The following is a 12,454-nucleotide window of genomic DNA, read 5'->3' on the forward strand; positions in this document are numbered from 1 at the left end:
TCTCTCTCTTTCTCTCTCTTTCTCTCTCTTTCTCTCTCTTTCTCTCTTCCCCCGTCCTCAAGCGATCCTCCAACCCAAGCCTCCGAGTCGCCGGATTACAGGCGCACGCCACTACGCCCAGTATATATATATATATATATATATATATATATATATATATATATATATATATATATATATATATATTTCTATATCTCTGTATCTATTTATATGTACTAGTATGGGCCCGTAGGGGCGGGGCCCGTATGTTCGTAAACGATGACTGGATTGGGGCATTATTTCAATTAGATCGGACCAACTGTATCATAAATGGCCATAACTTGGGAAACACCTGGGAAACGTATTCAGGTCCCCAGCGTCAATTGTGACATCATATCAAATGAAGAAGAATTGTGACGCCCCCTCTCTCTCGCCCCTCCTCTCTCGCCCCCACTCTCAACCCCTCTCTCTCCCCCTCTCTTGAATTGTGATGCCCCCTCTCTCTCACCCCCTCTTTCCTCCCTCTCTCCCTCCCCTCTCTCGCCTCCTCTCTTGCCCCCTCTTTCTCCCCCTCTCTCCCCCTCTCTTGCCTCCTCTCTCTCCCCCCTCTCTCCCCCTCTCTCACCCCTAGTCTCACCTCTCCTCTATTCCCCCTCTCTCTCCCCCCTCTCTCACCCCTAGTCTCACCCCTAGTCTTGCCCCTCCTCTCTCCCACCTCCTCTCTCGCCCCCTCTCTTGCTCCCCCTCTATCCCCCCCTAGTCTCACCCTTCCTCTCTCCCCCCTCCTCTCTCGCCCCCACTCTCATCCCCCCTCTCCCGCCCCCTCTCTCTCTCCCCCTCTCTCTCCCCCTCTCTTTCCCCCCTCTCTTGCCCCTCCTCTCTCTCCCCTCTCTCTCCCCCTATCTCACCCCTAGTCTCGCCCCTCCTCTCTCCCCCCTCCTCTCTCGCCCTTCTCTCTCGCCCCCTCTCTCTCCCCCTCTCTTGCCCCCCTCTATCACCCCCTAGTCTCGCCCCTCCTCTCTCCCCCCTCCTCTCTCGCCCCCACTCTCATCCCTCCTCTCCCGTCCCCCTCTCTCGCAGATATTGGTCGACAGAAAAATCGCCGTAACTTGGGAACTGCTCGTCCGATTAATATCAAACCTCGAAAAGGCACATCCGCGGGTCCCCAGCAATATTCCTGGCAAGTTTCAATCAGATCGGACCGTCAATCGTGCAAAATAAATAATAAATAATAAATAAATAAATAAACATTAATTGTGACGTCATTCGTGACGTCATAGCACCGTGTCTTGTCATTGGTCGACAGATAAATGGCCGTAACTTGGGAACCGCTTGTCCGATTGATATCAAACCTTGAAAAGGCACATCAGCGGGTCCCCGGCAATATTCCTGGCAAGTTTCAATCCGATCGGACCGGTGATCGTCCGGTTATTAATAATTTGGGAAAAAATTGGCATGATAAGGTGAGAAGGTGGAACGACACCTTCAGCTGCCATATATACACCTTTTCAACACTGAAAAAGCAGTAAAATGGCCGTAACTTGGGAACCGCTTGTCCGATTGATATCAAACCTTGAAAAGGCACATCTGCGGGGCCCCGGCAATATTCCTGGCAAATGTCAATCAGATCGGACTGGCGGTCGTCCAGAAACGGCGGTCGCAGACAGACACACACACACACACACACACACACACACACACACACACACACACACACACACACACACACACACAGATTGCTGGAATTATATATATATATATATATATATATATATATATATATAAATATATATATATATATATATATATATATGTATAGAGATTCTATCCCCATGTCTGGTGGGATTCTAAATGTGATGCATTGAGAAGGGTAAAGAATAGATTCCCTCTCTTATGGAAAGCTCCTTTTTCTCTTTACGACAGACACATTCATGCATGTGAGATCGCTGGTAGCCCAACGGAGGCTCGATACCCACCTTTTTCTATCGACGTTTGACACCCTGTTCAGCAGCTTTATGGACGCTAACTGGCTATTTTTCATATCGGGCTGAACATTGAGGTGATAATTGTTGATGTTTTATGAGCGCTTTTTGCCCGGTAATTCTGACAAATGGCTGCTTTCTGCCGTTTGGCCAGCACCACAGGCATAGCGTCATATGCCAGGAATGGACACGGGACGGGCGGGTTGTCACGGGCAACGAATTGCAAATGGGGTGGAGTGCATTTGGCTGGAGTCTGCACCCGCCCAGATGGGCCGCCTTTAAAAGAGGATGAGAGGTCCGGTCAGTTCTAGACCGGTCAGTCGAAAACCAGTCAGTTTGCATCAGTGAGTCGGCATCAGACGGCTTTATCGGTCAGTCGACAACCAGTCAGTGAGTTGGCATCAGTCAATTGACGATAGCTGGGTGCGATTCTGATGGCTTTAAGCGTTGGTTGGCGGTGGCTGGTTGCGGTTCTGGCAGCTTTGGGAGACGGTTGCTCATTGGTTCCAGTCAGACGGTCGTATTGCCATTTCCAGTCATATGGCTTTACCGGTCAGTCGACAACCAGTCAGTTGGCGTCAGTGAGTCGGCATCAGTCAGACAGTTGGGACATTCAGTCAACGACCAGTCAGTTGGCGATAGATGGTTGTGGTTCCGACGGCTTTTCCAATCAGTTGGCATCAGTCAGGCGGCTTTTCCAGTCAGCCGACAGTGAGTCGGCGTCAATCAGACAGTTTTCCAGTCAGTCGACGACCAGTCAGGTGGTGACGGCTTTGAGAGTCATTTGACGTCATTGAGTCGGCGTCAGTTGGACGGCTTTACCGGTCAGTCGACAACCAGTCAGTTGGCGTCAGTGAGTCAGCGTTAGTCAGACGGCTTTACCAGTCAGTTGGCGTCAGTGAGTCTCTGTCACTCAGACGGCTTTTACAGTCAGTCGACCACCAGTCAGTTGGCGATAGTTGGTTGCGGTTCCGACAGCTTTGAGAGTATTTCAGTCAGTCAGTTGGCACCAGTCAGTGGGTGACAGCCTCAGTGCCTTACAGCTTATCACAGTGCTCACAGTGCCTCTCAGCAACTAAGCACCTTACAGTTCCTCACAGTGCCTCAGCACCTTATAGCTTCTCACAGTGCCTCACAGCACCTCACAGCTTCTCGCAGCACCTCAGCTCCTCACAGCTCCTCACAGCGCCTCAGCACTTCACAGTGTCTCACAGCTCCTAACAGCTGTCCGTCGGTTGGGGCTCCTGGTGGCTCCTGGCGGTGGGTGACACTTGGACCGTTAATGCTTGTTCTGCTCGAGACCTGCTCTTGGCGTACCTGATTATTGGCGTCCCTGGTTCCTGGGGGTGACGACGTGACGTTGATTGGCCTTCACGCCTGTTCGCAAGTGGGTGCACGGCTGGGCGCTGGCAACGGACAGGGCACGCTCACACATTTCTGGACGTTTTTATTTGACGTATGATGACTTTTATTTGGTGAGCGAGACTGAATTTCTTGTCTCGTGTCTCGTGTTTAATTGTTAAGTCAGGCATAGAGATAAGCCTCTGCTCTTTGATTATATTTATTTGCTTATGATTCTGTTCATTTATTTTTATTTATTTATTTTCTTATTAATAAATGGCTTTGTTGATGTTCCAACCTGTCCCTGCTTGTCCTTTCCTTCCATTAATCCAGCATTGTCTGAAACTAGATAGACTGGGAGGTAATTACCACACAAATTGACCTGTAATAGTCGGCACGCACCAGTGATTAAACGCTCGGCCGCCCAAATTAAGATCTAATCAAGATAAGATTGGTGCTTTGCCGAGTGCGTGCTCTCCGTTCAGAAAACAACGTGACCTCTAGTTAAATGGAAAAATTAGACGGTGGACACTGTAACTCGTAGTTTACTGATTGGTGTTCGTAGTTCGAAAGCAACCCATCGTACCACAAAGTTAATCGTGAGCGGTGGCCCCAGGTCCGGCTCTTCCGAGGATGAACGGGGATTAAAGCCCTCATAATACACTCAGTACCCGTGGCCATAACAATATATATATATATATATATATATATATATATATATATATATATATATATATATATATATATATATATATATATATATATATATATATATATATATATATATATATATATATATATATATATATTTGGCAGGATGGCCGAGAGCAGTGTTTTTTTTTTGGTACCCGCACCCCCATAAGTTCTCAGAATATTTTTCGCACTCCTTTTCAAAAGTCAATGACAGTTCAGGTCTTAGAATTACAGAGGAAGAATTGGATTCTTAGCACTCCTTTAGTGTCTTGGTTATTGAACCAGCCGATATGTTTCACAGCCCCAGAAATGACGTTTTACACCACCAAGGGATGCGTGCACCCCAAGTTAAGAACCACTGGCCTCGAGGTAGAGGAACGCACACTCGACTCTCAGCTATCTAGCCTGGGTTTGAATCCCAGCCCAGATATAAACTGTCTCAGTGTTTATCTCAGCGTTTCACAGTTATGGTGATTCATCAATATGTGTACCATCCCTTGGATGCACATTAAACTAGGCATTCCATCTGCCAGCATCAGTTTGTGGATGATAAAGATCCCACGGTGTCCTTTGCAAAGCGTAGGCAAGCTATTGCTGGCACTATGGCCAAATTCCTGCACCAGCTACTACTGGTTTGGCAATCTCAAACCACCCAGTATTATATAACCTTTGCAAAGAAACTGCTTTAGGCAGCACTGACGCTCTGTACCAGAGTATGATGCATGATAATCAGAATGTATATGTGTATTACACCTGTAATGCCATGCTTGTAAATGCCGAGGGGCCACATACAACCACAAAAAGCAACCACATAATGTGGTTGTGTTTAAGTGGCTGCAGAAACTTTCTTCTTTTCGGAAAGGTGGTCTGCATTACACAAGAGAATTTTAATTATTGATTTAATCTGAAATATGTTTTTGTTCTTCTGTTTTGTTTTTGTTTTTTCAATGCAGTTGTCATTGATCCGTGTACCTGATTCTTTACCGAAGTTGCATGGTCTTCCAAGTTATGTGTGTCCTTTATACACCAGGTACACCCGTTTGATCCTTCCATTCCAGAACCCAACACCGAAGGTCCTGGAGCTGAAAGCCACTGTCAGCAACTCCAAAAACTTCAATCTGCATCATTCACCTTTCAATATGGTCAGTTTCCAAATTATTGTGTTCTGATCTTTATGCCATTCGGTATGGCTGGCCTTCACTTGTGGATTGATTGTATAACCACCTGACTTTATTTACTCTGCTTTCTGCGTGATGCTTTGTGCCGAAGCAGATGATGGTCTCACCGAACTCTCACTTAGATCTGCTTGTATGGTTCACACCCACAGCACTGGGAAGCACCGGACATCACAGCACCGTAGTGCTCATCTCATCACAGGTACACCCGCATGGTTTCCTTTCGTACCGCCATTATTTTGCCCTGTTGAACTTCTTTCATGCTGGTGACAAAATTTCACGATAGCGGGTGTCTTACAGTGTATGAGTTGGCCTTCAGCCAATCGGACACCCTCGAAAACTAAGATCGTCACAGCATTGGAAACACTGGTGCCAGAACGTGTCTGGTATCTGTCATGCAATGGTGAAACAATGCCTAAACAATCACCACTATAGTCATACTGCTTATTCAGGTCTACCTTTTATCTCTATTCTTGCAGGCCTTCTTGCTGTTTGCTAAATTGTGGTTTCTGTGTTGTTAAAGTGAAAGGGGGGACTTCAAGTGAATGGAATTTCCAGGTTACACCACCCTGCCAATAGGCAAGCCAGGCATTTAGTGGCCTTGGTGGAAGCCATGGCAACACTTGGTGTGATACCACGATCATCATATGGAGCTGCAGTGCAATTTAGGTTTAACTTGCAGGTCAGAATTGCTTCCTTTCAAGTGAGAGTTTCACAAGTGAGGAAGTGGAACAGGAATGGGTTTAATATGACGACTGCGATCACATCTCATTGCAGCTCTATCACAACATCAAAGTTTGCATTTTGGGTAACTTGAAGTTGCAGTTTCTTTTTTCCAGATTTTATGCAGGAAATCTCTTAAGTGTGTAAAATTGATGCAGGAACGGACCATGACGAGTTTGAAACGATGTGGATGATTATATCCTCTTCTGCGAGACTTGACCCAATGGGATAATAGAATATTTGGACCTGCACAGGCAGCCTGCCAATCCAAATATATATATATATATATATATATATATATATATATATATATATATATATATATATATATATATATATATATATATGTAATACTGTGAGACTTTTGTCCACAACATGAGTTTGAATATGCATAACCATGAAATTTGATTTATTCCATCTTCTGAGGATTTGGACCTTCAAAAGGGTTGCAGCTCTACATTGTAATTATATTTATTTTCCCATATAATTTGATTCATTACAGAGTGGTATTTGTTGTATGAAAGTGACAATTGCCTGGATAATACGTGTCTCTGACCACGACATGTGCATGAAGGTCTTCAAGAGAAATCGATTAAACAATGTCTCTTTCATTCATTTCATCTCTTTCATACGACATCATAATTAATGTCATCACCCCGCACAGCCTTGTGCATTGAGTTTGAATGTTTGCAATTGCAATTGTGCCTCATATGGTGTATGGTAAAGTGGAGTTTATGCCTTCATGGACAGCAGATTTTCACCCTTCAGCACAAATCAGACTGCATTAATGGATGAAGGTGGGGTGTAAAAATGACTAACACTCTGTGCATTTCGTCAACAGACCAGTCAGCGTGTGTTCCTTCTGTCTGGGGTGGGCCTCCCGCCAGAGCTGGCGGAGACGGTGTCGGTGATTGCCCAGCCTGGCCGTCCAAGTCAACTGATGCTGCACTTCACTAACCCCACGGACCCGGCTCTTGCAGATGTCACATTGTCGGGTTCATGGAACTGGAACCCCATTTTGCCGACAAATTTATACCTCATCTTCCTTCATCGCAATCGCTCTCCTTTCGAATCCCATCCTTTTCCCACATTTTCTTGGCCATAATTGAGTGGGGGCAGCCATCATGCAGAATAATAATTGCTGAATTAGGTTTGATTAAGATGGACTGCCTTGATTATATGCAACGCTGTGTAAAGATAAAATTATATCGCGCAAAAACGCCCTTGACATTTTCTATCCGATGGGCTCAGTTGCATCGCGGTGCATAGATTTCTCGGTTCGGCTCTTGTTCTGCCAACGGTGCTCGGCGATGAATGCTAATAACTCGTTAAGACGGTTTTGGAAATACAATAAGAGCTGTTTCTCGTGGTGGCGTGGGTTTCCGTTCGTTTCTGGAGACTTCTTGGCCAGATTGCATGTAGTGTCATCGAGTTGATGTTGGACATTGCCCAATGAGATGATCCGTAACATTTCTCGGTGAAAACTGCTCTTGGCCAAAACCATGTTTTGCCACAAGCATTGTTATTTGGCACAAATTAGTGTTTGACAGCTTACCAGGCTCTTTGGTAACTCAAATGGAGTCGGTGTGGGAAACGTTATCGTAACACATCCTAACTAATACGGATTGAGATTTGAGATTATATGCTGCAGTCCATCACCTGTTTGTTACAACTCTTTCTTCAGATGTCACTGTGATGGAGTGGTGTAAGGCCTTGGTGCTGTGGAACAAGCCTACTTTCCCACTATCTTAATTCTGGCCCGAAATTTATGTATAGCTTGTGGCCAATACTGTATGGATCTCCAGGAATGTCTGTTAACTCCTCAATGTGAGAAAGTGTATATCAGTATGAAACTGATTCTTTCTCATCATTCTTTTGTTATTCGTTCATTCATTTTGTATGCAGCATGTGGATGCTGGTTGCATCATTGCTGGGAGCATGGTGCTGCTGCTGATGCAGTACCCCCTGGAGGCGAGAGCAGTAATTTGGAATTTGTTCATGGCACCAGCGATAGCTCACCTACTCTTTGTGACGACTGGGATCTTTCACGTTCACCAACCTGTGCCGGCAGACAGGACGCCCAGTTTAACGTTCATCCGGGGGACAGCACACTAATTGATTCCTTGTCCTGCCTGCGAGACACCATTATGACCGTTTATAGCTGGAGCGAGGATTCAAACCCAGGCTAGATGGCTTTGAGGTGAGAGTGTGCACACCTCTAGGCCATCCTGCCATCCCTAATCTTTCTTTGAAGTCTTTGTATTAATTGGTCTGCAACGACATTTACAGACCAGCAGTGTGTTTTTTGTGGCCTGGACAACAAATGTGATACGTGATCGGAAGTGCGCTGACAGTACAATCAAGCACAGCAAGAATCGATAAATTACTGGACAAACACTATAATCCATGACGAAGGCAAGAGGCATGACCTAGCCCTGACAAACAGAACAGAACATCTTATCGTAACTTGTATCCACTGCCACAGGCCCACAACTTGAAAGGGGTAGGTAGGGAAAGATGGCTGCAATTGAACTAATCAATCTCAAGCTGGAACAGGAGAAAATAACAGGAGTTAACGGGAAAAACTGAGCCTCAGCTCATGCTAGTGGGCAGGCACAGGTGCTGTGATCAAACATGGACACGAGACAAAGGAGCGTTCATCATTGATCTAGTGTGGGAAAGTTGCTGACCCCATGCTCAGTGGTAATGTGGCAGACGCTCTTCGGTCTCGTGTATTCTTTGAACTATGGGTGTGGTTTCTCTTTATACTGTGCATTTCTCCACAACTGCATTCCAACTTCTTCTCTTCTCTTCTTACAGATATCCTCTACTCTCTCTTCCATCTCCACACCATAGCTTCCCTTTTTATATTGGTTCATGGTGAGGAGTCTAACACTGTCACCACGGTATGTGTATGCGCCATACGAAAGTATTCCCCGCCAATTCTGTGCTAACCGAAGCATGTTCAAACGGAATGGTGGGCTTTGAGAGCGAATCTTGAATTGGTGGTGCGGAGGGGGTTGTGATCATATAAAGGAGTGGGAGTACATCGGTAAACACATGCTTAGGGACTCCACACGGCTTCATTTGATTGATATGTGGCCTCTTGCATCGCCACAAAGCCCCGACCCATCAAGGTGAAACCGACAGGACAAACTCATTCGCATGTACCCCCGCACTTCTCCGTGCACGTAAAAATACAAACACCAACAGAGGGCATAAACATCAACAGTTAGATGGGACAGACCTGGGCCAGCATTCTTCGCTTCACATAGCTGGGAAATCCGTCTGCACTCACAAAGAAGCCACCAGAACCAGAACCGCAATCGACGTCAACCATCTACTTTGTTTTTAGCAACCGAAAGGATCATGGTGGAGCATGTGATCAAATTGCTACATACAGGACAAGGATGTTAGGAGACATCAGTGTGCTTTCACCCGAGTTGCAAAAACAAAAGTAGACAAACGACAAATAAACACAGTACAAGGGATTTGAACCTGGGATCCCAGCATCACGAACGTGCTCATACGGGAACCTGAAATAGGGCAATCCAACTATAGTTTCAATCAGAAATGTCTTTTCTGTTTGTACGTAAAATACAATTTACTCCAAGATTCACTCCCAATGACCCTTTAAATTTTCCTCACGTAATGGAATCACAGGGAGAATGTGAGTTCACTGCTGTCATGATGCGAAGCCTTGCATTGCTGTGCTGTCTCCTTGCAGGTGAAAATCAAACATCACGTGGCGTCTTGTGTCCTGATCCAAGTGATGATCAGTCTGGGTTTGCACTGCTGCTCCACGGTACTACTTTGGAGTCCAGATACACACACAATCGTAGCACCAAGTCACTCATTTTGCCATCATAATGTTTGTATAAAGTAGTCTTAGCAATCTGCACATGTTGCACACCGTGAGCGCTCAGTGCCGTACATCCTATTTTGCACAATATCCTTTCACGTTTTTCATGTCATTTGATTTTGGGGGAGTATTGCTTCCCTGCCAGCGCTATCTCCTTCAGGTTACCACAATTACCGCTTTTACATTTCCTCAGCTTGTTAGTTTTCTTATTTTAATTTTTTGAAATATCTCCTAAATCTCTCTCTCTCTCTCTCTCTCTCTCTCTCTCTCTCTCTCTCTCTCTCTCTCTCTCTCTCTCTCTCTCTCTCTCTCTCTCTCTCTCTCTCTCTCTCTCTCTCTCTCTCTCTCTCTCTCTCTCTCTCTCTCTCTCTCTCTCTCTCTCTCTCTCTCTCTCTCTCTCTCTCTCTCTCTCTCTCTCTCTCTCTCTCTCTCTCTCTCTCTCTCTCTCTCTCTCTCTCTCTCTCTCTCTCTCTCTCTCTCTCTCTCTCTCTCTCTCTCTCTCTCTCTCTCTCTCTCTCTCTCTCTCTCTCTCTCTCTCTTCTCTATCTTCCAATGTCTCTGTCTGTCTCCGTCTGCGTGTGTTGCACTATACGGCTTGATTTGATGACCTTTAGACAAAACTCAGGTTGTGGACCCACTGTTCAAAGAAATTCTGGTATTGAAAAGTCAAAACGTTTGTGATGAACAGAACCAAATTTATGATCTGGCCGGGGTCAGTCGATCAGTTTCTGAGCAGTAAGTTAAGCAGTTTAAATGTAAAGTCAAACCCATACTAATGACCACCAGCACATCAACCACCTGTTCAAAACACCTGCTTTTAACCAGTCCCTTCCGTTTTTATATGTATATCGACCCTTTTCTCAGCTGTGTTGCCCTGATCAGAGACCACAAAAGTCGGTCCCTTGGTTTTGACGTTGCCTGTGTCCAGCGACCACTAATGTTATCAGTGCATAATCAAATAATACGTATGAAGCATCAGTTATAAAAAAAAAACATCTATATTGTCTCTGGTTAATTACATGCTTCTGGTCTCTTGTAAACACAACAACGAATTATTTTTGAGGGTAAATCATGACTTTTGTGGTATCCTCAAATCGTTTTCAAAACTAACAATAGTAGCAGGGGGGTTCTGATGTCCCCAAGGGCACACTGGCCTATGGATGCTTGAAAAGCAGTGAAGTTTATCTCATCTGCGACATTGAATGATGTGCAGTGCCGTTATAATCCCCCAATAACCATTAAAACAATCGAGCGTAGGATGCACACTTCAATTGGAAGCCGATGTTTTCTCAATGTTGGTAAATTAGAAGAGCGGAGCGTAACATTGTTCTATCCCAATGGGCAATTCTCCATCACACCCACACCTGCAACTGAAAAAAAACTTCAGTTCTTCCAACCCAGCTCCACCAGCAAACAGCAGTCGATAGATCAGTGGGCTGATCGAGTCCCTGAAGCTGAACTCACGCGAACGGAAGCCATGATGTGCAAGTAGTGCCATGGAGATTGGATAAGACTTCTACTGTAACATATCTCATGAAGGAAGTGGACGTGCTGGAGACTTTATGTAGGATCAGCAAGGCCTGGGATGAGGTGGATCCATAGATATACAGAAGCCAGCATGTTGATAAAAATGAGAGAATGTGAAATTAATGCGCATTTCCTTAAGATGGACTTCAACCTGTATAAAGACCATGTTTTTTTTATTTTCTGGAGTGTATAGATATTTATAGACGGTGTTCAATGTGTGTTTGTATATATGGTATGGTTGTGTGTCAGGAGATGGGAATGCTGAGGTGGATTCTCAGAGTATCACAAAGAGAGCGGTTCAGGAATGTTGAGATACATAAGTCAGAGAGCCGGAGTTGCTTGTATTACAGAAATGATTAGAGAGCCGAGGTTGTGGTGGTTTGGGCATGTGATGAGAATAAATGATGAGGAACCAACTGAAGTTCGAAATGAGCCAGTTAGAGGGGTTAAAAATCAAGAGGAAGACAGGGATTATGATGGATGGATGTAGTTGCAAAATATTTGAAGAACAAGGGATTGAGAAGAAGATGCAGACGACAGGAGAGAATGGAGAAGGTGCATCTGAGTTAGCCAACGCCTAACTGTTTGGATTAAGGCTTAAAAAACGAGGAAGACAGTTTTGTGCTCTGGAATAGCACACTTCGCTTGCATTTATCTGGGAATTTTTCCAACTTTTCGTTCCAGGGATTTAATGAGTTTCTGGGGATTTAATGAGTATTGTTGTGCAATTTGTTTGTCTCGAAGGGTTTGTGTCATGAGCATAGTACAAGCTGTGCAGGTCGCTCTCAGCCACACCCCACCCATTCTTTTTTCCTATTTTTCTCCTGCTCTTTATCCATGCATTTGCATTTCCATCCACTCGTTGCACACCATGTCCCAACTTACCGGCTGCAGTCCGGACATATACCTCAAACTTTTATGATTAAAGACCTCTGTCAGCGTTTGATGCACTATATCTCCTATTGTGCCATAGGTTTTGCATTTTTCTCCACTCGACTTGCATCAACCACTTCATCTTTGATAATGAGGGTCAGAATCTGAAACCTCCATCCAAGTCTGTCATCGTAATGTAAACTTTCACAAACCTTTCTGTTGCTGATCCGTGTTTCGAGGCTGTGGGTGGTCTTCTTCAGTTTTAGCTTCAAAAGGTCATCGTCAGCTGAATTTCTCAA

At 45.0% G+C, this 12,454-nt stretch overlaps 1 protein-coding gene across 1 annotated transcript in view; it reads left to right on the top strand.

Annotated features, from left to right (window-relative positions):
• Window positions 1-12,454, top strand: part of CFAP47 (cilia and flagella associated protein 47) — a 181,091-nt gene that overhangs the window by 142,481 nt on the left and 26,156 nt on the right. Inside the window, exons 13-16 of the mRNA XM_085860064.1 lie at window positions 5,026-5,137; window positions 5,268-5,372; window positions 6,735-6,825; window positions 9,621-9,698. Of these exons, the coding sequence (XP_085716190.1) occupies window positions 5,026-5,137; window positions 5,268-5,372; window positions 6,735-6,825; window positions 9,621-9,698 (386 nt within the window). The remainder of the gene's footprint in view (window positions 1-5,025; window positions 5,138-5,267; window positions 5,373-6,734; window positions 6,826-9,620; window positions 9,699-12,454) is intronic.

The sequence above is a fragment of the Eptatretus burgeri genome, chromosome 16 (genome assembly GCF_056783735.1).
Source record: "Eptatretus burgeri isolate ZD-2024b chromosome 16, Ebu_testis_v1, whole genome shotgun sequence".
NCBI classification, from domain to species: Eukaryota; Metazoa; Chordata; class Myxini; order Myxiniformes; family Myxinidae; genus Eptatretus; species Eptatretus burgeri.